Genomic DNA, 25,574 nt, shown 5'->3' on the forward strand with positions numbered 1-25,574 from the left:
CTGAGCAGGCAACTTGAGCTCCATAGGCTGAGCCCTGATGCTCCCAGGTTCTGCAGAGAGCAGGCAGTGGCGATCCCACCTGCTGCTGCCCCCTATCCCATCAGCTATCAGGGGAGGGTTCACCTTTTTCTAGCCTGGCCTTCCTGGACACACTCTGGGAGGCATGGAAGACTGTGTTTTCAGGACAGAATTCCAAGGCTTGTTCTGTCAAGGACCAACCTTTCTTTCTTCCTAAAGATTTATCTGGTGTGCTTTTTGTGTAGTGGTCTCCCTGCTCCCTGCCATTTTAAAAGTATAATTTATATAGAGAAAAATTCAATGTTTTGACAATACAGAGAATTGTACAACCAGCCCTAAGCCAAGATACAATATGGTTTCATCATCCTCCCAAATTCCACCGCCCCCTTCCCCATCCCTCTATCCTTCTGCTCCACCCTCAGGCAACCAGTGATCCGCTTTCTCAATAACATTGTGTTTTTGTGTGTGTGTATGAGCAGTGGTGATCCGCTTTCTCAATAACATTGTGTTTTTGTGTGTGTGTATGAGCAGTGTTTAATCCTGATTTCAAAGTAGTGAGTAAAACAATATGCAAGGGTGAGTGCATGCTGAGTCTCTTCAAATTCTTTATGACCCCGCCAGGCTCCTCTGTCCATGGGATTCTCCAGGCAAGAATACTGGAGTGGGTTGCCATGTCCTCGTCCAGGGGATCTTCCTGACCAGGGATCAAACCCGCATTTCCTGTGTCTCTTGCATTATAGGTGGATTCTTTACCCACTGAGCCACCTGGGAAGCCCAAAACAATATGACATTGGTGTAAAAATAAAACTATACCTCAGTGGAAAGAATGAAGAACTAGAAATTGACTTCATTTTGAAGAAAAATCTTGGTATTATGGTAATGGGCTTCCAAAATGAGAAGGGAAGGCAGGATTATTTTATAAGCAGTTCTGGGATAACTAGACAGAACTGTGGGGAAAAATAAGTCATACTTTGCACCATCCCCTGCAAAATAAAATAGAATTACATTTAAAAAATAAAATCCTAGGAAACTAGCAAAAGGTGAAACAGACTGTTAATTGAGTTAGTGGAGAACAAAGTTTTTCTGCTTTGAAGCAGCCACACTCCAATAAAACGAAATGAAATAAAATCACACAGTCCCAATGAGGAAAGGCTGACAAAATTAGCTAGGTAAGAAAACATGTTGCGCCCTGAAAAGTGACAAAACCATCATGACAGACAGGTGAAGGAGCCTGACAGTGAGCTGGGCATTCTAAGTTTTGCTCACACCCCAGTGTGGCTGAGAAGCAGGCTCCTCCAAAGTGGGGAAGCCTGGGGCATGTGTTTGCGAAAGCATGTGAGGTCCTGCTGGAGTGAACTCAGCTTCAGATCAGTGGCCCCAGGCAAGGTTCACTCAACCCTCCGACCCCCACAACTCCCACCTGGGCCAGGACCACCCAGGCTCCCAGTGCAGACAAGCTTCTCTGGGATGCTCGGACAACTCTGTAGGTTCCTGGAGGGGCTGTTGACCGCCCTCTTCCCTGCAAGTTTCATCAGGTTTGAAGCCGAGGTTTCCTCATTCATAAACAGAGGATATTGGCTACTTGAGACTATTTCTGAGCACCTCCAGTGTTCCAAGCACAGGGTGTTGGGGATACAACAGCGATGAGTACCAAGTGCAGGCCCCAATGGAGCTTTTATTCTGAAAGGAAGGGTGGGGCGAGTTAGGGGCAGGAAACCAGAATAAACAAATAAACGCTCAAGACAATTTAAAAGTCAAAGATTATAAAGAAAACAGGACTGGATTGTGCAAGTGCTATACAGAAAACAAACCAAGATTGTGCAAGGTGTTCTGTTGGGATGGGGAAGAGGTACGGAAGGTTGGAAGGCAAGAGGCCTTCCAATGAATGAGACTTAGAATGAGACTGGCCCTAAAAGGAAGCAGGAAGTCAGGGAAAAAGAGACCTTTTCGGGATGTTTCTATTCCAAGTCCCCGAAGCCTTTGGAGGGGGTGGGGCGGGAGGGGCTTCTCTACCCCTTCCCTACAAAGCAAGTGTGCCTGGGAGGGTTGTGAATTCAGTCCTTAGGGTCACCGCCTACTCTCTCCTCCTTCGTCTTACCCTTCCGCCTCAGGGCGGTTGTGCAACCCCTGTCTCTTTTCCATTCTGCAAAGAGGGCGACCAATGGAGGGCAGCAGAGCAGGGCTGAGTACTTCACAGCTGAATATAATTGCCCAGTGTCAGGCGCCGTCGCGGGAAAGCCTAACTGTTGGACCTTACGTGCACTGTATTGTGTGCTACTGTATTTACTTTGAATGAGAGTGGAGGGCGAGGAGCTGGGGCGGCACAGTCGTTTCTGGTCTAGAGCTTCTTACTGCTGAGCCGCCCCGCGTACCCTTGCTGGCCAGCGAGTGGGTTGCTCCGACTCCTTCCCGCACACGTGGAAAGTCGGGGCCCAGCCGGCGGCGTCGGCGGCTGGGGCCCCTTCCCATCGGGCTGCCCAGGGGAGCCCCGTCACAGCCGCAGCAAACATCTAAGGGGCAATTTCTAGCCGCCGCCCGGATCCTGTGGCCGACTTCACTCTTAGTGCGCGGAAGGGGGAGGCTCGGCCACCCCTCCGTGAAGCCGTGAGTGGGCGAGTCCGGAGCGGCTGAGCAACTGCCGTGGCTTCCGGTTCCGTTGACAGCTGCACCGAAAACCAGAGACCCGGCTGCAGGAGCAGGTGAGAGCCCGCTGGCCTCCCGGCTGGGAGGTGCTGCTCAAGGGCGTGGCGCGGTGGGCGGTTTCTCCGGCAGGCTCCCAGTCCCCGGCTCTCCTTCCAAGCTTCGGGACTAAGCGCCCTTCTCCAGTCCTCCCTCGGGTTTGTTTTCTCCGCAGATCTCGGCCCGGGCAGGGAGTTGGACCCTTGCATTCTCAGAGAAATTTGAGAAGCCGCCCTACTGGGGAAGTCGCTCGAACCGACACGTCCCATCCAATCGCGACCCGGCCGAGTTGGAGGTAACGTCATAGGGAGATGATCTGGGAGAAGTGTTCTAGGCAGTGGGAAAAACCCGGAGGTGGAAATAAGCTGATGTTCGAGAAACAGAAAACTAGTGTGATTGGAATATGGCCATTGAGAGGGACAGTGGTAGGAGATGAGGTTGGAGAGGTGGTTTGGAGTCACAGAGAACCTTGTAGACCATAAAAACAAGGGTGGTTTTTAAGTACGTGTAAATCTATTTTTTTTTTTTTTTAATTCTTTATCTTTTTGTTGTGCTGGGCTTTTGTTGCTGTTCATGGGCTTCCTCTAGTTGGAGCAAGCAGGGGCTACTTTTCATTGTGGTGCACAGGTTTCTCATTGCAAAGGCTTCTCTTGTAGAGCCTGAGCTCTAGGCATGCAGGCTTCATTAGTTGGGGCACATAGGCTCAGTTGTGGCACATGGGCTTTAGTTGCTCCACAGCATGTGGAATCTTCCCAGACCAGGGAACCCTGCATTGGCAGGCGGATTCTTATCCACTGTACCCCCAGGAAAGCACACTCTATTGGGTTTTAAGCAGAGGAGTGATGTATAAGGTGAAGAATGGATAGAGGTGGGGGGTGTAAAAGGTTAAGTGTTGGGCCAGCAGAGGCTGTTCAGTTCTGTGTCAAGCAAAGGGGACTTTCTGTCATTTGCACAAACTTCTCTCCTTACTTGCTCACCCCAGAAGGTGCCCCTCTTGTGTTAGGATACTGAAGACTGAGGACAAGAGCCCTGTGCACACGCCTTGGTGGGGATTTCATTATTTCACTCATGTCTCTTCCTGCCCAACCAGGACAAGTTTGAGTTCCGGTCCCCTGATTAGGAAGTGCATGTACCCACTGTGGACCAGGCCATAAGCCTGGGGAGAGAAGATGAGATTGGACTCCATCCCTGAGCAGCTCACAGTCTAGTGTGGGGAGACAGACATGTGAATGGGCAGTTACTGTGCTGAAGTGCTGAGAACTCAGATGTTTGTGGTATGGGGCACCCTTGATAGAGGTTTGGTTTGTGAAGCAGGGGAGGAGGCAGGGAGATTTCATTGAGGGCTTCATGGGGGAGCTGATGATTAAATGTCATCTTGTGTTCTTGCAGAGAACACTCTAGACATAGGAAGAGTGGCACTCTAGACGTAGGAACAGCTCATGCAGAAGAAGTGAGTGAATGTACAATTGCAAAGGGCTTCTGTGTCAAACCATGGCAGTGAGGAGTAAAGGGTGACAGGATCTGATGTGTTGTTTTGGGGTGATCACCCTGGTAGATAATTTCTGTCCATGTGAGACCTTGGGGAGGAGGGCTTAGGACAATGGAAGTGACATTCCCTGGATTAATCCTGAAGACAGACTCCCACTCATCCATCCTTGTGCCTGGTGAAGATGATCAACTGTGACTAAGACAAAGTGGCTCACCCTGGACATGCTGAACTGGCCTCTTGGGCTTTTCAGATGGAATACCTGCAGGCAGTTCTATTTTCCCATCTCGTTCATTAAAAAAAATTTTCTTGAGGTGATCACACTTGTCAGTTCATGGTACGTTTAACTGGTCCACACAAGCCATTTTTCTCCTTGGCATTTGTTTACATATTTCCCTTTTATCCCTATTCCTCCCACCATTCCCTTCACCTCCGCCCTGACTGCAGAAAGCCACTCTCTTATGTGTTTGGTATATATACCCTTTTATTTGCGTGTGTCCTTGGTTGTATACCTATATTTTAAAAGTGCATAAATGGTATTCTGCCTGGACTTAATTTTGTTTCTTTTTTTCCTTCAGTACCATGTTTTGGGATCTTACTGATGTTGCTGTCGTTTCTCAGTGCTACCCCAGGTTCCGCAGATGCATCTCCCAGATTTTACTTCCTTGACTTACAACTTCCACTAGGCTCCTGAGTTGTCTCAAGCTCCCTACCACAACACGCAGCACTGGGATAAAAATTCCATCTCCTTCCTCAGCTTTTTAATTCACTTTCAAGTTGCTGACTTGGGCTTTCCTTTAATAATCCTGGAGAAGGAAATGGCAACCCACTCCAGTATTCTTGCCTGGAGAATCCCATGGAGGGAGGAGCCTGGTAGGCTACAATCCACGGGTCGCAAAGAGTCGGGCACGACTGAGCTACTTAACTAACTTTAATAATCCTGGTATTAGTTGATGTCTGACAGGCTCATACTCTTTGACGTTGGTGAGGTCCTAACCTTTCTTGAGCTATGTTTGTTTTTGGTAAATTGTGATTCTGGTTCCCAGACACTTTTGGCAAATACTCTTTTGTACTGCCATCTTTCCTAGTTGATCATCTTATAGGCTGTGAGGTTACTTTCCTGTTTCTTGTCATCATGAATCGTTGCTGTATACTCATTCCAACCACAAATATTGGCTGTGTTCCTTTCCTGGTGAGATGGTGGCCTGTTAAGCTGGTCCAGAGAGGACTGTGATGCAGAGTGCTTCAGAGAGGGGCTCTGGAGCCAGACTGCCCAGCTTTAGTTCGAGACCCTCTACTTTGCAGCACTGTGACCTTGAGCAGTTTATTTAATCTGAATTTCATTTTGTGTTCTGTAAAGTGAGTCTCATAATTGTACCTGCCTCATAGTGCAATTGTAAGAATTAAGTAAATTAGTTAATTCATGCCAAGTCATTAGAGTAGTTCCTATCACATAATAAGCCCCTATGAAATATTAACTATTAATAGTAATAATTATAGTATATTATTTCCAACAGGTATCCCTGTTATATTTTGCTTGTAATGGTTCATATCCAGTTATAGGGTATTTTCTTCAGGGAGCATGAAAAGGGGGGCATGTTTTCTAGACACGGTGATGAACAAATTCTAGTGTGATAGTGTCAGCCATAAGGAGGGAGGACATGAATACCTCTCAAGGCCCTGCGTACCACTTCTCCATCACTCATCACCTGTTTGATAAGGAGACACTGGCTGCAGGTTCGGCTGAGGTGATGGGGCCAGAACTAACAGTGCTGGTGGGAATGGGAAGAGGGTCTGGTAAAACTGGAAGAATCCCAATGGTCACTTTGGACACAGAACTCTCTTTGTGGTGTTACTCTGTACCCTTCTTTGAGAGAGAGAACAACTGGCTAGATCTGATCATTTGAGAGGTGCATTTGATAGAACCCTCTCACTGCCTTGGTGGCCCAGACAGTAAAGAATCTGCCTGCAATGTGGGAGACCTGGGTTCAATCCCTGGGTTGGGAAGATCCCCTGGAAAAGGGAACGGCTACCCACTCCAGTATTCTGGCCTGGAGAATTCCATGGACAGAGGGGCCTGGCAGGCTGCAGTCCATGGGGTCGCAAAGAGTTGAACACAACTGAATGACTTTCACTTTAAATCCTGTAGATGGAGGGATGAGGAGTGAAATCAACTCTGTCACTAACATTTTAAGGATTGTCTGTGTGTTCAGTGTCACAGGCTGCTCTGAAAGGGAAGGGAGCGGTGGCCCAGTGTTGAAGGGATTTAGCAGTGGGACCTCAGTGGTAGGAAAGGTAGAACAAGAAAAGTCAACTCTCTTTCAGTGGTATAATGAGAAGGAAAGTTGTGTTACAACAAGAGATTTTCTAGTCTAGTGGGGGAGGCAGGCCCTCAAACAGATCATTACCCAGTGATCAAAACTGAAATAGAAGGATGCCAAGTGGGAGTGGAGAGAGCCAGGTGGGAGCAGGGTAGGGATAGCTGCAGAAGATGACCTCTGATGGCCCATTTTCTCCAGTAGTTGAGGAGGTGAAGGGTGATAGAGAGCATACCAAGGCGTGGCGCTGTGATGGAGTATAGATAGTATTGCCTACTGAGGGCTCTGCAGGGCCTGCTCTCCATTTTAATTAAAAAAAGAGATGAAGGGAATCCCCTGGTGGTACAATGGTTAAGACTTCATGATTCCACTACAGGGGTCACGGGTTTGATCCCTGGTCGGGGAACTAAGATCCCTTCATGCTGGGATCAGCCAAAAAAAAACGAAGAGAGATGGATGAAGATTCTGATGAAGAGTTGAACACAATGAACACAGGAGTAATTTTCTTAACATGATTCAGAAAACCCCTTTCCTGTCTCCTTTCACCCTCCAGTGGCACCCTGGCTGAGAGTTATGGAAGCTGTGTACATATATGTTAGGCTGGGAATTTCTAAGCATTGAAATATGATATGGAAATAAGGTGGGATCTGGAAGCCCTCTTCACTGCCCCTCTGACCCAGGTGGGGGCCTGACACAGTGGCTGCTATGGAGCAGTGTGCAAGTGTGGAGAGAGAGGTGGACAAGGTCCTGCAGAAGTTCCTGACCTATGGGCAGCACTGTGAACAGAGCCTGGAGGAGCTGCTGCACTACGTGGCCCAGCTGCGGGCTGAGCTGGCCAGCACAGGTGGGTGTCCCCTCATGAGTCCCACATCTGCCTTCCTAGGGGCCTAGGAGACCCCAAGGCTGCTTGATGACAGAGTTCTGGAAGGATGGTGGTTAGGGCATTGATAACATGGGTCCTTAGGACTCTTCAATAGGGGACAATGGAAGTCTCTGAACTATTTCAGAAAATCCAACAGAAATTGTTAATTTACCTGAGATCATTTACGTTTTCAATTTATTTTTCTATTTTGAATGTTTAAGACATTTTAAGATGTTTTCAAATTTACAGAAAAGTTCTAAGAACAGTATAAAGAGTTCATATATACCCCTTTACCTAGATTCACCAACTGCTAATATGTTGCCATATTTGTTTTATCAGTTTTCTCACATATTCTTATTACTTTTAAAACCACTACAAAGTAAGCTGCAGATATTATACAGCTAAGTATGACCTAAGGTCAAGGGCATTCTCTTACATAAGTTCAGTGTAATTATTAAAATCAAGAAGTTAAACAAGCCACTGACTAGTTTCTGGGAGGCAGGAGTAGAAGTTCTGCCAGTTGATGGTAATGGCAGGTGAGGAAATGAATGAGGACTATCCAGTAGAAATTCATGAATATTTATCAACCTTTGAGAATTCCATTGGTGTTGTGGATGAGATGCTGAAGACCAAGATGTCTGTTTCTAGAAATGAGATGTTGCAGAAGTTGGACCCACTTGAACAGGTAAAAGTGGATTTAGTTTCTGGCTTACACGTTAAATTCAGTGTTTGGGGTTTATTTGGCAACTCATGGAGTCAGTCCTAAGGAACATCCAGTAAAGCAGGAATTGGAGAGAATCAGAGTGTACATGAACAGAGTCAAAGAAATAACAGGCAGGAAAAAGGCTAGCAAGTTGGATAGCGGTGCAGCTTCAAGATTTGTAAAAAAATACCCTCTGGGATCCAAAACCTAATAATGCATCCAAAGTTGCCAATGAAGGAAAAAGTAAAAATTAACCTTTCGGTTTTGACGTACACATATTAAAAAGTACATAATTTTTATTGTTTTCCACAAAATAGATGATGATTATGTGGTATTGTAAGGTTTAAATGTATCCTTTATTGAATTCATGTATAAAACTTTGCATTTTAAATTTGTAATGCTGAATACTTTTTTCCTCAGTAAGATTGTTACCTTTATTGATTTTCTTATAGAACACTATGAGGTTTTTAACATTGTGGTATATATATATTTTTGAACTTTTTATTTTGTGTTGGGGTATAGCCGATTAACAGTGTTGCGACGGTTTCTGTGCGCACTGAAGGGACGCAGCCATACATGTGCAGTATCCATTCTCCCCAGGGCTCCCCTCCCGTCCAGGCTGCCACGTGGTACTGAGCAGAGTTCCATGTGCTATACCGTAGGTCCTTGCTGGTTATGCTTTTTAAATACAGCAATGTATACATGTGTACCCCAAACAACATTGTGGTATATTTTGTATTTATAGTTCACTGTCTCTTGATCAGACTTATTTGGTCACTCTTTCAAGTGTCATTTTATAAGCAATTATGAAATTTAAGTTAAATGTTCTTTGTAAACATTTGTCTGTTTTTGATGAATAATGATTTTATGAAGTATGCTTAAGTTATAAATACATCTGTTTTCACTATATAGTTTTCACTATCTAGTATTAAGAAAGAATGAAATGAAATGTCCATTTTTCTCTGTGCAGTTATTTCATTGTGCCTTCATGATTTGAGGAAGTAGTGCTTTTTGTGATATTTGAAGTATGAAAAGCAGGAATTGGAGAGAATCAGAGTGTACATGAACTTGAAGGTTATTCTTCAAGTCATGGCAGTTTGCACTTGTTTAGTCACTCAGTCGTGTTCGACCCTTTGCGACAACATGGACTGTGGCCCACCAGCCTCCTCTGTCCATGGAATTTTCCAGGCAAGGTTACTGGAGTGGGTTGCCATTTCCTTCTCCAACTTGGCCGCTGTGTCCCATTTAAAATAAAATATATTCTTGATAAATTTAAATGGGAAATGAGGTTGTACATCGATGGCTGAATTTGACATAATGGCTATACCCTATCAGTAAAGCTGTAAATGTGTGGGACGTGCTCTTTAGTTTTCTCTTTTGAGTAAATTTTCCCTTGAAATCAGGAAGGTAGGTTTTAGAAATCCTTAGAAATGGAGGGATTCATGAGTTTTTGGTCCTTATACATAGTGCCCATAATTCTTTTGGCCTCACTTTTTCAGACTTCTTTTTGTTTCTGAGGCTACAGCAAGTATGTACAATTATTTTGGAACAACTTTGTATGTTATATAATGCCACCACTTAAGCAGAGGAGAACTCCAAAGGAGAGTGCATTGTGTTTATATTCTGATTTATTGTTCTGCAATATTTGTTACAGAGGATTCTAAATATTAAAACTTTTAATATCTAACTAAGCCCATGAATTTTAATTATATACCATTAATGCTTTCAGTCTTTTTTCTTTTTTTTTAACTTATTTATTTGGCTGCACTGAGTCTTAGTTTCAGCTTGTAGGACCTTTTTAGTTGTGGCATGTGGAATCTGGTTCCCGGACCAGGGATCAAACCCACACCCCCTGCATTAGGAGCTCAGTCTTAGCCACTGGACCACTAGGAAAGTCCCAATGCTTTCAGTCTTTGAGTTCACATCATTATGTATAGGAATGCCAAGTACAGTGAAGTACTTTAATTTTTGAAAAAGAAGTGTTAAATTTTCCCATGTGATTAATTCTCCATAAGTAACCTGGAATAAATGGATTTCTTGGTTTATTGTAGCAGATATGGGAAATGGTCTTCAATGTAATGAATTTTGTAAAGTCTATCGAACTGTTTCTGTGGCACATGAAAAGGAAGACGCAGAAAGACAGATGCAGATAGATGCATCTGATAGATGCAGAAAGTCTTCTGATGCAGATGTCAGACCGTTTTTGAAGTAGAACATTCATAGTTATTACACTCCTTTTTTCACCTTCATCCCCTCTAAATTGTAGTTTTTAAAAAAGTAACTTCTTTATGAGAGAAGTAAATGTTAAGATAAAAAATTAAGTGAATATAGCTAATGAATATAGCTCATATTTCAATTTGCCATTACCCAGTAATTTTCATAAAGCATTTTATTCCCCAGTCCAGGCTCTGATCTAAGATCAAGCACTGCACGTAGTTTCTTGTGTCTAATTTTTAGGTTTTTTTAGTCTGGGACATTTCTACCACGTGCTTTTGTCTTTCAGGACATTGACATTTTGGGAACATTAAGGTCAGTGATTTTGCAGAATGTCTCTTGATTTGAATTTGTTTGCTCTTTCCTCATCTTTATTTTTTTTTTTTTTTTTGCATTTTGGGCAGGATTACTTCAGAACTGATGTGTTTCTCAGTGCATCACATCAGGAGGTACAAGGTATCAGCTTGTTCCATTATGGTTGATGTTAACTTTGATCACTTGGTTAAGATGGTGTCTGCCAGGTTCCTACACCCTAATAATGTTAATATTTCTGTCTTTAGAGTTAATAAGTAATTTGTGGGGAGATACTTTGAGACTATATACATTTGCTGTGCTTCTTCAGACTCTGCCTCATTGGTTTTCTCATCCCTTGACAATTCTTGCCTGAACAAATCATTACAGAGTTAGCTTCAACATAAGTGGTTTTTCCTGCTCTATCATTTCCTATACACTTGTTAGTAGGCATTTAACATAAGAAAGAAGCTTGCCCATCTTCCTTACTTAAGTTCATGCTCATAAATTCTTATTTTATTCAATGGGTTACAATCCATTACTGTTACTATCAAGTTGTATAAGATTTGACCAGAGGTAACCCCTATTTCCTATGTCCTTTTTTTTTGGATTGAGCTATAACTCACATTAAAATTTACCTTTTTAAAGTATACAATCTAGTGGATTTTAGTATATTTCCAGAATTGTACATTCATTACCACTAATTATAGAACATTTTCATCTCTCTCAAAAGAATCCCCCACCCATTAATAATCACTCTGTCAGGTTGGTTTATCTCTCTTCCTCAGTTCTTGTCTGTCACAATAAAAATTTGGAACAATGAACTAAAGGGTTTAAAACAACAAACAAGTTAAGAGCTCAGTTCAGCTCAAGCAGATAGATCTTTTATAAAACACTCACAAGACATGGGAGCAGGCCGACCCCAAAGGAGTTGTCCTCCCCTTGCCTCTTGGCTTCCTGTCGCCTCCTATTGGTTATGCCCTGTGCAGAATAGGGCTTACATCCACCAATAATCAATGAAAGGGAATGCAAATGGGTGTATGCTCAAGGCCGATTGACAATTGGAAGTTCTATAACAGCAGGCCCTGGTGTTTATGACTTCCCATAATTCAGTCTGTTATAATCATATATATATATATACACATATATATATACATGTTATAATATATATATAGGGCTTCCCTGATAGCTCAGTTGGTAAAGAATCCGCCTGTGATGCAGGAGACCCCAGTTCAATTCCTGGGTCAGGAAAATCTGCTGGAGAAGGGATAGGCTACCCACTCCAGTATTCTTGGGCTTCCCTTGTGGCTCAGCTGGTAAAGAATCCGCCTGCAATGAGGGAGACCTGGGTTCAATCCCTGGGTTGGGAAGATCCTTCAGCATACGCTCAAGGCCGGTTGACAATTGCAAGTTACATAAAAGCAGGCTCTGTTGTTTATGTCTTCCCATAACTCACTCTGATAATAATCATATATACATACATATATATATGTTATAATTATATATATATATATATATATATATATATATATATATATAGACAGACTGTTTATGAACCCTAAACAGGCTCCTAGCTACCTAAGGTTACTTGGAGAAGCCCCTGTGGTTAGTTTATATCTGCTGTGTGCCTGGGATGCATGCGCAGGAGTTGGAAACATCTCTGTGGTTATTTTTGTAGCACATCTGTGAGCTCTCCTGGGTGTATCTGGGATGGAGTTTAGAGATCAGCTTGCATCCCTTTCAGCCAGGCCTCCCCTGGTTGCTTATGTTTAACTTCCTACCTTATAATTCCATTTCTGCTTCTCCAGCCCCTGGCAACCACTAACCTACTTTCTGTGGACTGTTCTGGATACTTCATATAAATGGAATCATGTAATATATGACCTTTTATATTCTTTCACTTAGTGTGTTTTCAGGGTTCATCCCTATTGTGCCATGAATCATTGCTTCATTCTTTTTTATGTGCTGGCTCATATGGTAACTCTCTGTGCAACTTTTTGAAGAGCTGGCACACTGTTTTCCAAAGTAACTGCAACTTTTTGTATTCCCACCAACAATGTATGAGAGTTCCAGTTTTCCCACATCCTCACCCACACTTGTTTTTACCTGTTTTGTTTTTGGTTATAGCCATCCTAGTAGGAGTAGGCCCAGCCGCCACCTTCTGTTTGTATTTGTCAGGCCTCATTCAGGTAAATGTGACAGAAACCTAGCTCAGACTAGCTTAAACAAACAGAACAAACACAAAGTGGGGGGTTGGGCTGCTGGGTTTATAGTCTCAAGTAACTGAAAGGTCCAGCCCAGTTGGATCTGGGTGCTCACGTGATGCCTTCAATCTACACTGACTTCATTTTCAGAGCAGTGCTCTCTGGAGGTGGCCCTGGTGCTCCAGCAATTCCAGGAGTTCGCATTTTGTTTGTTTAGCAAGCTGGCAGAATGCATTTCTCTTCCAGGGCTTCTGGTCTCGGAGCTGAGACACTCCCTGGTCCTCGTGGGTCATGTTATCTTCCCTGGGTCATATTTTCCTCCCTGAACCCAGATGCTACCATCTAAAGAAGGGGCAGAGATGCTGGCTGGAAGAAGGGGCCTGTCTGCTCTTCTCTATTCCAAGCCCCACACGCTTTTGGTAGTTCATGTGGTTCACCCAGCCATGGGGGTGGAAAGCACTGTATTGTGAGACAGAAATGTCCTTGTGCTTCCCTGATGGACCCTGCCTGCCTGGTGTCCTCTGGGTTAGAGGCATTAATGTGGGGATAATACTTTATGATTCAAAGCCTTCCCACACAGTGTCTCCCTTAAGATGTTAAGGAACCTTCTGGCGTGGTGGTGAGGAGCCAGGGCTTCAGATCTGTCACTGCTGTGAGCTCTGGCAAGTTACTGCCTCAGCTTCCTCAGCTGGAGTATAGGCTACTAACAGTGCCATTGCACACAATGGTAGTGAGGATTAAATGAGCTAAAACCAAGTACTTACCACAGTAAGTGCCAGAACAGCTTCATTTCACAGCAGCCTCCAAGGCCAGCGCTATCACCTGATTTATAGATGAGGAAATGAAGACTCCAGGCAATGAACTGGCTTGTCCCACTTGGCTAATCCCAAGTCATACAGTTAAAGAGTGGTGGGACCCAGAATAGGAGCTGAGTCTTTCACTCTGGAGTTTAGGGCTACTTCCCAGGCCTCCCTGCTGGCATTTAGAATAGGGAGGCCGAGACAAGGTCTGCTCCTCTGTGTCCGAGTCCTGACTCATTACTATTGTTTCTCTGCAGCCATCCAGGGAAGCCCTCTCTCAGCTACCCTCTCCCTGGTTATGTCACAGTGCTGCCGGAAGATAAAAGACACCGTGCAGAAACTGGCTTCAGACCACAAGGACATTCACAGCAGTGTTTCCCGAGTAGGCAAAGCCATTGACAGGGTGAGCGTGTGGGCAGCTCCAGACCGGGGGCGGGAAGACCTGTGGCCGGTGTGTGTGTAGCAGGACTCCTCAGGAAGCCAGTGTGAGAAGTGCAGGCCTGAGTCACAGGGCGCTGTCTCTCGTCCTCGTCAGAACTTTGACTCTGAGATTTGCGGTGTGGTCTCCGACGCGGTGTGGGACTCGAGGGAGAAGCAGCAGCAGACCCTGCAGATGGCCATCTTGGAGCATTTGTATCAGCAGGGCATGCTCAGTGTCGCTGAGGAGCTGTGTCAGGTAACGGGCTCACTGGGGAGGTGCTGGGACCTGCCTGTTCTGCTTTCTGCTTGCTAACGTTCTTTACATTAGGACCCCATTATTATATTTTTTTTTTATATCCAGACAGGTCAGTTTATTTACATGACTCGGACATGTGTGTCATGGGAACACCTGTTCCCAGAGACCCGTCTCCAGCGGACAGTTGGCCTTGCAGGGCATCCTTGCCTCTGGACTGCACATGGGGAGTCCAAGATTTCTGTCAAGACTGTGTGCCTTTACCTTGTTTCCACTGATGCAGTGTTTCCTTAAATGAGTTCATCTCTATTTTGAAAATTGCATCTAGTTTATTAAAACGAAAAACAACAAAAATAGTTCATCCATTGCTCCCACCCACTACCCGCCACTTCTTTTAAGCACCAATCTGTTCTTTGTATTTATGAGCTTGGTGTTCTCAAAAACATTTTAGATTCCACATGTAAGTGAGATCATACAGTAGCTGTCTTTGTCTAGCACATTTCATTTAGCATAATGCTCCCATCCATGTTATCACAAATGACAGGATTTCCCCACTTTTTTTAATGGCTGAATGCGTGCGTGCTCAGTTGCCCAGTCGTGTCTGACTCTTTGCAGCCCCGTGGACTGTAGCCCACCAGGCTTCTCTGTGCGTGGGATTTTCCAGGCAAGAATACTGGAGTGGGTTGCCATTTCTTACTCTAGGGGATTTTCTGACCCAGGGATTGAACCCAAGTGTCGTGTGTCTCCTGCATTGGCAGGCGGGTTCTTTACCACCAGTGCCATCTGAGGAGCAATATTTCATTATATATATACATTTATATATTTAGATCGTAGAGAAGCTGCCTGCAATGCAGGAGACCCGGGTTTGATGCCTGGGAAGGGAATGGCTACCCACTCCAGTATTCTCTTCTGGAGAATTCCATGGACAGAGGAGCCATGGACACAAGGACAGTGGGATACAGTTGATTGGGTTGCAGAGTCGGACATGACTGAGCGACTATGTATGTATTTATATATATATACACACACCACATTTTCTTTATCTATTCATCCATAAATGGACACTTAGGTTGCTTCCTTATCTTGGCTATTGTAAATAATGCTGCAGTGAATATGGGGGTAGCGGTGCAGATTATCTTTTCAAGTTAGTGCTTTCATTTTCTTTGTGAAAATACCCAGAAGTGGGATTGCTAGATCATATGGTAGCTATATTCTAATTTTCTGAGGAACTTCCATACTGTTATCTGTAGTGGCTGCCCCAGTTTACATGCCCACCAAAGGTGCATGAGGGTTCCCCTTTCTCCACATGCTTGCCAGCACTTATTTCTTGTCTTTTCAATAACAACCATCCTGACAGGAGCGAGGTGAGGGCTCCCTGTGGTGTTGATCTGCGTTGCCCTGATGATTAATGACGTAGGGCATCTTTTCATGTGCCTGTTGGCCATTTTGATGTCTTCTTTGAAAAAAATGTCTCTTCAGATATTCTTTCCATTTTTTATAAGAATTTTTTTTTTTTTTTGCTATTGAGTTTTTATATATTTTGGATATTAGTCCCTTAGGTAACACGACCTGCAGATATTTTTTCCTATCCTGTTGCCTTTTCATTTTGTTGATGGTTTCCTTTACTGTTTGATGTAGTCCTGCTTGTTTGTTTTGCTTTTGTTACTTCTTAAAAGAAATTTATTTTAGAAATTAGTGCCCCTGCCATAAATGGAAGGTAGCTACAAAATATATACAATAAAAAGTGAAATTATTAATTTCTAGCTGGATTTGGGTGTCCGCCAGAGTTCTCAGTGCCTGATAATCCTTTTCTTAAAAGGGGAGACTAGTAAAGTGACAAAGTTGTACTTGTTAGGTGTTAAACGACACCCTGGCAGTGAACGTAAAGGATGCTTTCCCTTAATGTAATTAGGGGGATTGAAAAAGAGTAATTTTCTCTCCATGCTACTCAGTGTGGGTCTCCAGTACCACAGCAGATGGGGTGAGGTTTGCAGTCTGTCCTCTGGGAGGCCAGCATGTGGCACTCAGCCTCCCAGAACTTGAACTGGGAAAAAGAGGAGTCCAAGGGACTGGCAAGAGACCATGGCCCCTCTCTGGCTTGTCTTTGGTGGATGAGGTTTTACTAGGTGTGGAGCAGAGACGTTTGGAAACACAGTCCTCCAGTGGTAGATGGCTCTCTCTCCCTCTAGGAATCAACACTGAATGTGGACTTGGATTTCAAGCAGCCTTTCCTGGAGTTGAATCGTATCCTGGAAGCTCTGCATGAACAAGACCTGGGGCCGGCACTGGAGTACGTTGGCCTTTGGGTGGTCCCACAGGGGACAGGGCTTGTCTGCTCCTCACGTCACCCAGCATACTTGACACACCTCCAGCCCTGTCTCTCGGGCCTCACATAAGATTTTGGAGGCCCTGCCAAGCCCCCTTCTCTTGCCTTTCTAGCTCCCACTCAGCTGGCCTCTTTCTTCCCAGGTGGGCTGTCTCCCACAGGCAGCGCCTGCTGGAGCTCAATAGCTCCCTGGAGTTCAAGCTGCACCGACTGCAGTTCATCCGTCTCCTGGCAGGTGGCCCTGAGAAGCAGCTGGAGGCCCTCAGCTACGCCCGGCACTTCCAGCCCTTTGCTCACGTGCACCAGCGGGGTACGTGCCTGGGTGCTGGGGTGGCCCCTACAACATGCATTCCATTATGCTGCCCTGCCTCACATGTATATGGCATGCCCCCCTCCCCCCAAAAAAAGACCCGCTCCTTGACGCAGCTGGAACGATGGGGAAGAAACTGAAACCCCTCCCTACGTCATGTTGTGCCATCATGCTTGCCACAGAAGCAGCCCTGAAACCTTACTTCCTCACTGGATTTTAGGGGAAACTGGCTTTGCCAGAGGGCATTTTAATCCTCTATTGGCCAGGTCATGGGCCTGGGAGCCATGGGGCACAGCCTGCTCCCCATACTGCCTCAGCAGCCCTGCCACCTGAGGGCTGGAGGCAGAGCCGGGAGAAAGGCTGCCTCCTTGCACCCTGATTCCCCTTTGCCTTGTAGAGATCCAGGTGATGATGGGCAGTCTGGTGTACCTGCAGCTGGGTTTGGAGAAGTCACCCTACTGCCATCTCCTGGACAACAGCCATTGGGCCGAGATCTGTGAGACCTTTACCCGTGACGCTTGTTCCCTGTTGGGCCTTTCTGTGGAGTCACCCCTCAGTGTCAGGTATCGTCAGCCCTGTGGGGGCAGTACAAGTGGGCGGGCTGAGGGAAACCCAACTTGTCAAGGCCCTGCCCTGTCCAGGGATGGTGTTCGGTGCCTTCACAGACCTAAACTGGCTGCTCAGTCACTCTTCTAGGTAGGAACTACCTTTCTTTCTAGTACCCCTCCCAGGTGGTGCTCGTGGTAAAAACCTGCCTGCTTTGCAGGAAACATAAGGGGCGTGGGTTCAGTCCCCGGGCAGGCAAGATCCCTTGGAGGAGGAAATGGCAACCCGCTCCAGTATTCTTGCCTGGAGATTCTCATGAACAAAGGAGCCTGGTGGGCTACAGTCCACGGGGTCACAAAGAGTCGGACATGGCTGAAGTGACTCAACACACACTACAGCTGGAGAGCAGATTTAGAGTTGTGGCCTGGGGTCACCACAAGGTCAGTGGCAGAGTCAGGGTTCCCATTTTGTAAGGTCTCTTGAATGAAGTCCGTGCCTCCTGCACCTCACCTCTGGGTAATCACAGGACCCTCTGACAGCCTGGCCTTCTGGCCACCTCATGTCTCAAACACCACCTCCCTCAGGGAGACTGAGTAGCTGAGTCACAGGTGCCGAGAGCTTTCACTTGGAAGGCTCCTTTACAGTCATATTCTCCTCATGGCTTCAAACCAACTGAAGAGTTACAGGTACTGTTACCCTCATTTTACAGGAAGAAACAGAGGCTCCTAAGGCCTCATAGGGAATGAAGGTCACCTGGACCTGACCCCACCACATGTACACGTGTGGTGTATGTACATACAGTGGTGTATTTTATTTAGGCTGGCTGTGGAACCGCATGGGGCACATGTGTCTGCCCGGTCGCGATAGGCTCCATCCTCCAGTTTCTTCCCATGGACTCTGGTTACAGAACAGTCTTCCCCAGCACGAACAGGGGCACCTTAGGCCGGTTCTGTTTGCACACCTGCTCTGCGTATTGCAGGGGTTTGGCACCCCAGGCTCCAGTCAGTTGGTGTCCCATCCCCACCCCAATCCTAGTGAAAACTGAATCTACTTTTTCCCATTTCTAAGTGCCCTGGTTGATGACCAGTTATAGAGGTGCACTGTGATGACGGAATGGGGTACACAGGCAGGATGAGGCCCTTCCAAACATTAGTGTCCCTGTCACACCAAGGACGTATCAGTGGATGAACAGGTATCTGTCCCCTGGATATTCCTTTTGTCCAAATTTTGGGGTGCACTAGAATGACTTTCTAGAGTTAAGACATAGAACCACATATGTGGCTTTACGCGTAACCTGAGAGATTTTTAAGGACTGGTTTGATCAAGTCCTTAAAGAGATTTTTAAGGACTGGTTTGATCAAGCCACTTTGAAACCCTGTGCTGAGTCACATACTGACAGTGTGCTGGGCCTTTTGTCTGTCTGCTGGGCTCTTGGTCAGGCTGGTCCCTCCAGCCCCTGCTCTCTGTTCTGCAGCTTTGCCTCTGGCTGTGTGGCGCTGCCTGTGCTGATGAATATCAAAGCTGTGATGGAGCAGAGGCAGTGCTCTGGGGTCTGGAGTCACAAGGACGAGCTACCGGTGAGGCCCAGCAGGGGGAGGCACGGCATGAAGCGCTGGGGAGGACAGCGCCACAGGAAGGGGGACTCACCCCACTGTTGGCCTCCCCAGATTGAGATTGAACTCGGCATGAAGTGCTGGTACCACTCAGTGTTCGCGTGCCCCATCCTCCGCCAGCAGACGTCAGATTCCAACCCTCCCATCAAGCTCATCTGTGGCCATGTCATCTCCCGAGATGCACTCAACAAGCTCATTAATGGAGGAAAGTAAGTTCCTGGGGTTCTTTTCCACCTTAGGTTGATTCTTCTCCTGGCTGGCCACCTGAGACATTCTTGGTTCTTCTCCCTTTGTAGGCTGAAGTGTCCCTACTGTCCCATGGAGCAGAACCCAGCAGATGGGAAACGCATCATATTCTGATTCCTGCTGGGGAGGAACTTTGTTGCAATAGGTCTTTCACCCACAAGCCTTGGTCTGTCCCGGTGGGGGTGGCTGGCTTCCGTGAACTGTGGTTCATTTCAGAGCAACTGGCTGAGGAGTGCCACTACCAACAGGGCCGGCCCTCTGGCAGAGGCCAAGGAGGGAGATGAGACAGCCTACAGCAGGCAGCTGGCTTCCTGACGGATGGCAGGGACTCTGGCGTCTTGTACTCCTGCTCTGCCTCCTGCTCTTTATATTTGCTGTTGACTGGTGGCAACTGACAGAATAGCAAAGGACTTGGTGGGCACAGCAGATGTCTTCCATCCCTGCCCTCAGCCAGATCTCTTCCTGCTACACCAAGGCTTGTGTCCCCTCCTCCCACTGTACAGCCTCACAGCTCTATGTGTCAGTTCCCCACAGTAGTCCGGGATAGAACTGAATGCCGTTGTTTTATAACTTTGAACAAATATATTCACAGGCCTTCTCCTTACTTTGCCTGCCTTTAGCTTCACTGGCAAAGAATTACCAAGATGTAATTACCTGTGCCCACCGTGCACAGGTGCTGGGCATGCGGGATGGGAGCATGCCAGCCACAGAGTGCAGTTGGAAAGAACCCAACCTGCATGTGATTGGGAGAAAACACTAGGAGATGGCAAACTCTGGGCAAGACGCTTTTACATATACATAATTGTATTACCTACTCATTAGAAACGAGTGTGAAGGGATATAGAAAGATGAAATGACTTGCCCAGAAAGGCTCACAGCTTATCAAGAAGACAGCCTGGAGTTTAAACCAGTTCCAACCCTCAAGCCCAAGGTCCTTCCAGTTTATTGCAGGGTGCCTGAAGCTTGGCTGCTGTGTGTACTGAGTCTGCGCTGGGCCTCTGAGAGCAGGAAGGCACTATAAGTCTAAAATGTTTGAAGAGATGAGGTTACTGGGGCCATAATGGCAAAGTAGGAGAGATGGCCTGGGATTCTGCATTAGCTTCAAATACCTACTTAAAATTTACTGTGTGGGCAGGTAAATTGCGTCCGTCAGCTTCCCAGTGGCATTTAAGGCTCTTGGGGGAAAAAGCAAAGAGGAATGGGGGTGTCCCCAACATAGGAACTACAGGCTCTATGAAGTGGGTTCTGGGCTCAGCTGGCTTGCCCTGCAGCTCCCAGCTACTCTAGAAGTAGAGTGGAAAGCTTAGGGTGGGAGCAGGGTCCGTTCTCAGCTTGAGCCCAGCACTGACCCTGGTGGGCAAGCATTCACACCGAGCATTATATGGAGGTTACTTCTGCTCTTTCCTCCCCACCAACAACTTGGCCCCACCAGTAGTTGCTGCTTAAAAAAAACAACACCCGCAGACTCACCACATTTTAGTTTTAGGATTTACTTCCCCCACATCACATTCTTGGAACTGTCTTCACTGAAGCTCAACAGGAAACAGCGCTGTCAGAGAAGATGCTGCCTCTGCTGTTGTGAAGCAGCTGTTGGAGCTGCTTGGGAAGAATACTGCCTCGGGACCACAGAGATGTCTGAATGTGGGGAGCAGGAGGCCAGCCAACTGGCCCGCCACCAAGCCACTGTTTTTAGAGCAGGTGCCCAGGTTGTGCTTAAGTCCTTCACATGGGCGGGGGCAGGGCTTGCACCTCCTCCAGGCACTCGTCATAGGCCTCCTGGTATTCCTCGTGGGGCTTGACCATTATCACGCAGGTGGGGCGCTTAGAGCCAGCGGCTGCACCCAGGTCCTGCAGAGAAGGAAAAAAGGCTGTTTGGAACAAAGGCCACACAACCTGTGCACCAAGAAGTCACAAACTGATGATCCACCAGCCTAATCCAGCCCACAGACGTGCTAGTCAGTCAGTGTTAACATTTTGAATTGGTTGCCACCATCTAAACTCAGCAGACTTTCAAGCTGTGGTCCAGCGACACTGGGCCTACAGTTCTATATGGCAATTGTGAAAGGGCTCCAGCTCAGTAGGGGCTGTCCCCTTAAGCAGGGCCTATGCTTTCCAGGGCCCTGCTATTCCCCACCCCTTGGCGCCCAGACCTGGCCTCTGCTATGTAAGGGTAAGGACAGCTGCAGGTCCCTAGAACATCCCTTCTGAACACTGCACCCACCTAACAGGACTGACACATTCAAGTTCACCTTCTGTTTCATTCCCACAGTCCCATTTTACAAGGAAGTAGAAGTACAGAGAGGTGACTTATCAATCAGCATTCCCTCATCTGGGAAGCAGCAGAGCCAAGAATCCATCCAGGCCTGTCTTTAGCTCCAAAGGTCATGCTGTTTGCCACTATGGCCTGCTGCCACCAACCGGATCCCAGACCCTCTTCTGTGCTGACCAAGATCAGGGGCTCAGGGGCTCCTTACCGTCTTAGAGGGGATATAGACATACGGCAAATTCCGGTCTTCACACATAACTGGGAGATGGCAGTATACCTCAATGGGTAACGTGTCTCCTGCCAAAACCATAATCCTGAAATAAGAGAAACCACTGTCATTCCCAGCTTGCTGGTTCCCTTTTCAGTCATAAGGGAGGTCTCTGAGCTGGGCCTTGGGGGCTACAGAGATGAGTAAACTGGCCCCTGCCCTCAAGCAGCCGCATCATGTATGTCTCCCAAACTCAAGAAATGCATTCAGATTTGTTTGGTTAGTGCATTCCTCTGGGGAGGTGATCTCTGTTGCCTGGCAACAAGTAAATGCCACCAAGTGTGACAAAAGGTACTGTACCAGGACAGATAAAGTATGAGAGATGCCAAGGAGTAAGAGCTCAGCTCTCTTTGGACAATCAAGAAAGGAATCAGGAAGCAACACTTGAGAGAAAAGCTGAATGATGAACATCTGTCAGGCAGCCCATGGAGGGGCTTTGTTGCTGCCAGTCACTAAGTCATGTCCTACTCTTTGTCATCCCATGGACTGTAGCCGCCAGGCTCCTCTGTCCATGGGGTTTTTCCAGGCAAGAATACTGGAGTGGGTTGCCATTTCCTTCTCCAGGGGAATCTTCTCAGATCAGGGATCAAACCTGCATCTCCTGCCTTGGCAGGCAGATTCTTTACCACTGAACTACCAGGGAAGCCCATAGAGGGGCTGGGAGCAGGGAAAGCATTTAAGGTTGAGAGAATCAGAAAGATACCAGATACACAGGGGATGGCTGTTGTTGGGAGCCAGGGATGGCTTTGGAATCCAGGATGGGGAGATGAGGCTGACAAGAAAGCTAGAAAAACTAGTCACATGTAAGGGTCTTGAGTGTTTCAAGGCTCATTCCTAAGAGTGATAGGGAACCAAGGAAAGCGTGCCAGAGAATCTATAACTGTTCTAGCTGGCAAGGTGATGGGGTTCTGTGACAAGGGCCTCAGGAGCCCTGATGACAGAAGGAAGAGTCTGTTCTAGGGGAGAGGAAAACACAAGGAAAGCTCTTGGGTTCAAAGCACTATGTCCACACCCCCTAGTTTTCCTTTGGCTCATAAACTCTCCTCCTCTGCAGGCTCTGCTTCCTTTGAGTAGCCTTTATTGTTTTTGGCTGTGCTGTGCAGCTTGTGGGATGTTAGTTCCCCAACCAAGGGTGGAACCCTGGCCCGCCTGCAGTGGAAGCATGGAGTCCTAACAACCGGACTGCCAAGAAATTCCTGAGAAGCCTTTTAATGCTGGTATTCCCACAGCCTGGTCTTTCTGCTCTGTCAGTACGTTCTCTCAGCTGACCCCATCTGTAACCAAGGCTTCAAGGGCCAACTCTATATTGACAACTCCCAAATCTATTCTCTCCAACCCAACCCTCTCCCAAACTGAACACCCATATAGCCACCTGCCTATCTGACAGTTCTGCTAGGGAGAGGGTTCCCATGTTTAAAAGGCACCTTGAAAACTTGTCTAAAACCAGACTCGTGATCTTCTCATACAAATCTGGCTCCCTCACTGTTCACTGTCTCAGTGAACGGGCCCTCTGTCCATCTGCCTGGAGCCCACACCTCCTCACTCTGTATGCAAAAGTCCTCTCAACCATCCACTTTAATTCTCTCCATCTCTGCCATCAATAACCCAATCAAAATTGCTCTCATCTCTTCTGCACCAGAGTAGCCACCTATCTCAATTTCTCCATCTATTCTTCCACCTCTGATCTTTTCCAAAGTTTCCAGAAAAACCTTCTAAAGGTGTAAACATAATTATGTCACCCCTCACTTTAGCACTCATTGGCTTCCAAAACTCCTGAGTACAAAAACTAAACTTACAATGGCTTATAGAGTCCCATGAGAAGATAGCACTTCTATCCACTACTACCCTCTCCTGCCCTGGAATCTACTTTCTCCTGGCAGAATGCCCCCCAAACCCGGAAGCCACAAACTAATCCTATATCTTCAGACCTCAGCTACCCCACCTAGGTCAGACTCCATAGAGCACCAAATCCTCCCAGCATTATTTAGCTCTTGAGCACCTACAATGTACCAGGCACTTCTGAAAATAAAGCAGTGAGAGGCTTTATTCTGTTCTCAAAGAGCTTACTTTCTGGCCTGAGTGAGAGAGACAAGGAATACAAATGCAAATAATTTTCAGATCCTAAAAAATGCCAAAAAAGAAAGCTGTAGGATAATGAAGTCATTCTCACTGCACCCTGTACTTTTCCTTCATGCTTACCCATGACAACTTGTAATTTTGTGTGTATTTGATTACTGCCATTGTCTCCCCATAGCACAGTGCCTGAAAAACAGTAGACACTTGGTAAATAGTCGCTAAGTGAATGAAGCTGGGATCAATCCTAAGTAAGTTGGCTTATACAATTTGGTTCCCCTGGAATTCACCTTCCCCAAGATGTCCCTTTGAGCTCTTGTAAGTGGTATCGACATCTGTACGGAAGGGAATGTATCTTCTGCATACGACCCAAGTCAGAGCACTTTTACCAACTACCTGTTAAGTAGCAGGACACCATCCCCGAAATCCGGCGGAGGGTAGGGGGGATTCTTACCCTTTCTCGCCTTTGTTGATAAATTTCTGAACCTCCTTCACCCCCCGCCGAATCTGCTTCTGCTTCACGGCTGCAACGACAGAACAATCAGTCGGGGGGGCCTCGGCCTGCCACCCGCGTCCCACCCCGGCTCGGCGTCCACCGCACCTTTCTTGATGCATTTGTAGAGCTTCCGCGTGAGGCGGCGAGAAGCCAGAGGCTGCGCGATGGGGTTCAGATTCACCAGCAGTTCATGGTAAGTGCGCTCCCCGCAGCACGCGTCCGCCTGAGCCTCCGGCCCGTCTGGATCTGCCTTTATTTTGGTCATGGCAGCGACTGGGGCAACCTAGCACTCAAGGAACAAGTCCACGCGGCCGGCACTTCAAAAATCACTTCCGGGTCATGCTACTCTGAGGGAAGAGGCAGTAAGACATAGCCAATTAGGAAACAGGGAGCTCCGAGGGGTGGAGTCTTGGCCGTAGGGGCGGGGCCACCCCCACAATGCAGGCGGGGCGGAAGCGGTTTAGGGCACGAGTTGACAGGCAATCTGTGAATTTGGGCAAACTCCGGGAGATAGTGAAAGGCAGAGAAGCCTAGCGTGCTACAGTCCATTGAGTCGCAAAGAATAGAACACAACTTCGCGACTAAACAACGGAGGGCCTATGAGGCGAGGGGCGAAGGCCGGAGGGAGGCGGGCCCTGGAGGAGGCGAAGAGGGACTAGGATCCGGGCTTGGGTTTGTGTGAGAGTTCAGCGTCACAGGTGTAGGCGGTGCGAGGAGGAAGCAGTACCTGTATGGGCGTGACCGCATCTAAGTGGACGGGAGCCTTGCCCAAAGGGCGGGGTCTGTAACCAGGGTTGTGGAATGGGAAGTCTTAGGTGTGATTCCAAACCTCCTTAGAATCTGATCCCTCACTTGGGCAGTTCCGATCCCCATCTGGTGCCAGGTCCTGAGTTGGTCCTGGGTGCTGTACCGTAGGTGCCAAGGTTAAGGTAAAGCCTGGCACCGCTTGCGATTTCTTCGTTATAGCATGGTTCTCATACACTGCTTTCCGTTTATTGGCGAGGGATGGAGCCATTCACTCACTAAGCGCCTCGGTCTAGACCGCTTTTCTTCGGAGAACTCGGTACGACCCTTCCCGCAGATATCTGCTCAGCTGTTAATCACGGGAGAGATTCTCCTGACCAACGTACCTAAAATTAAAGTTCTCTGCTTACCTCCCGCCGGCATCCTCTAACCCTCTTG

The 25,574-nt window shown here is 47.0% G+C and overlaps 2 protein-coding genes, 1 long non-coding RNA gene and 1 pseudogene across 9 annotated transcripts in view; 3 read left to right on the forward strand and 1 right to left on the reverse strand.

Moving 5' to 3' along the window:
- Positions 1 to 1,683: 1,683 nt before the first annotated feature.
- On the forward strand, positions 1,684 to 19,897 carry RMND5B (required for meiotic nuclear division 5 homolog B). 7 transcript variants are annotated; one of them, XM_055551590.1, is made up of 12 exons: positions 2,730 to 2,992; positions 7,182 to 7,345; positions 10,570 to 10,595; positions 10,685 to 10,736; positions 13,883 to 13,978; positions 14,111 to 14,251; positions 16,438 to 16,538; positions 16,718 to 16,884; positions 17,282 to 17,447; positions 18,905 to 19,007; positions 19,098 to 19,252; positions 19,340 to 19,897. In XM_055551590.1, exons 2-12 carry the CDS (start codon positions 7,268 to 7,270, stop codon positions 19,401 to 19,403), a joined length of 1,149 nt encoding a protein of 382 aa, XP_055407565.1. In that variant the 5' UTR covers positions 2,730 to 2,992; positions 7,182 to 7,267; the 3' UTR covers positions 19,404 to 19,897. The 7 variants fall into 7 exon arrangements, with proteins under 7 accessions (XP_055407547.1, XP_055407584.1, XP_055407565.1 ...); XM_055551572.1 differs by lacking the exons at positions 10,570 to 10,595; positions 10,685 to 10,736 and adding an exon at positions 1,684 to 2,717 and having other exon boundaries at positions 2,873 to 2,992; positions 13,833 to 13,978; XM_055551581.1 differs by lacking the exon at positions 10,570 to 10,595 and having other exon boundaries at positions 13,833 to 13,978.
- On the forward strand, positions 7,363 to 10,545 carry LOC129630972 (nuclear nucleic acid-binding protein C1D-like; annotated as a pseudogene).
- Positions 19,898 to 20,763: 866 nt separating the features above from the next.
- NHP2 (NHP2 ribonucleoprotein) lies at positions 20,764 to 24,729 on the reverse strand. The gene is made up of 4 exons (XM_055551621.1): positions 24,498 to 24,729; positions 24,351 to 24,420; positions 21,764 to 21,869; positions 20,764 to 21,137 (listed from the first exon to the last, which is right to left on the reverse strand). The coding sequence occupies exons 1-4, from the start codon at positions 24,655 to 24,657 to the stop codon at positions 21,012 to 21,014; spliced, it is 462 nt and encodes a 153-aa protein (XP_055407596.1). The 5' UTR covers positions 24,658 to 24,729; the 3' UTR covers positions 20,764 to 21,011.
- Positions 23,828 to 25,574, forward strand: part of LOC129630978 (uncharacterized) — a 29,408-nt gene continuing 27,661 nt past the window's right edge. The window contains exons 1-2 of the long non-coding RNA XR_008703842.1: positions 23,828 to 24,147; positions 24,433 to 25,455. This is a non-coding gene — a long non-coding RNA (uncharacterized LOC129630978). The remainder of the gene's footprint in view (positions 24,148 to 24,432; positions 25,456 to 25,574) is intronic.

This window comes from Bubalus kerabau, chromosome 1 (assembly GCF_029407905.1).
Source record: "Bubalus kerabau isolate K-KA32 ecotype Philippines breed swamp buffalo chromosome 1, PCC_UOA_SB_1v2, whole genome shotgun sequence".
In the NCBI taxonomy this organism is placed as follows: Eukaryota; Metazoa; Chordata; class Mammalia; order Artiodactyla; family Bovidae; genus Bubalus; species Bubalus kerabau.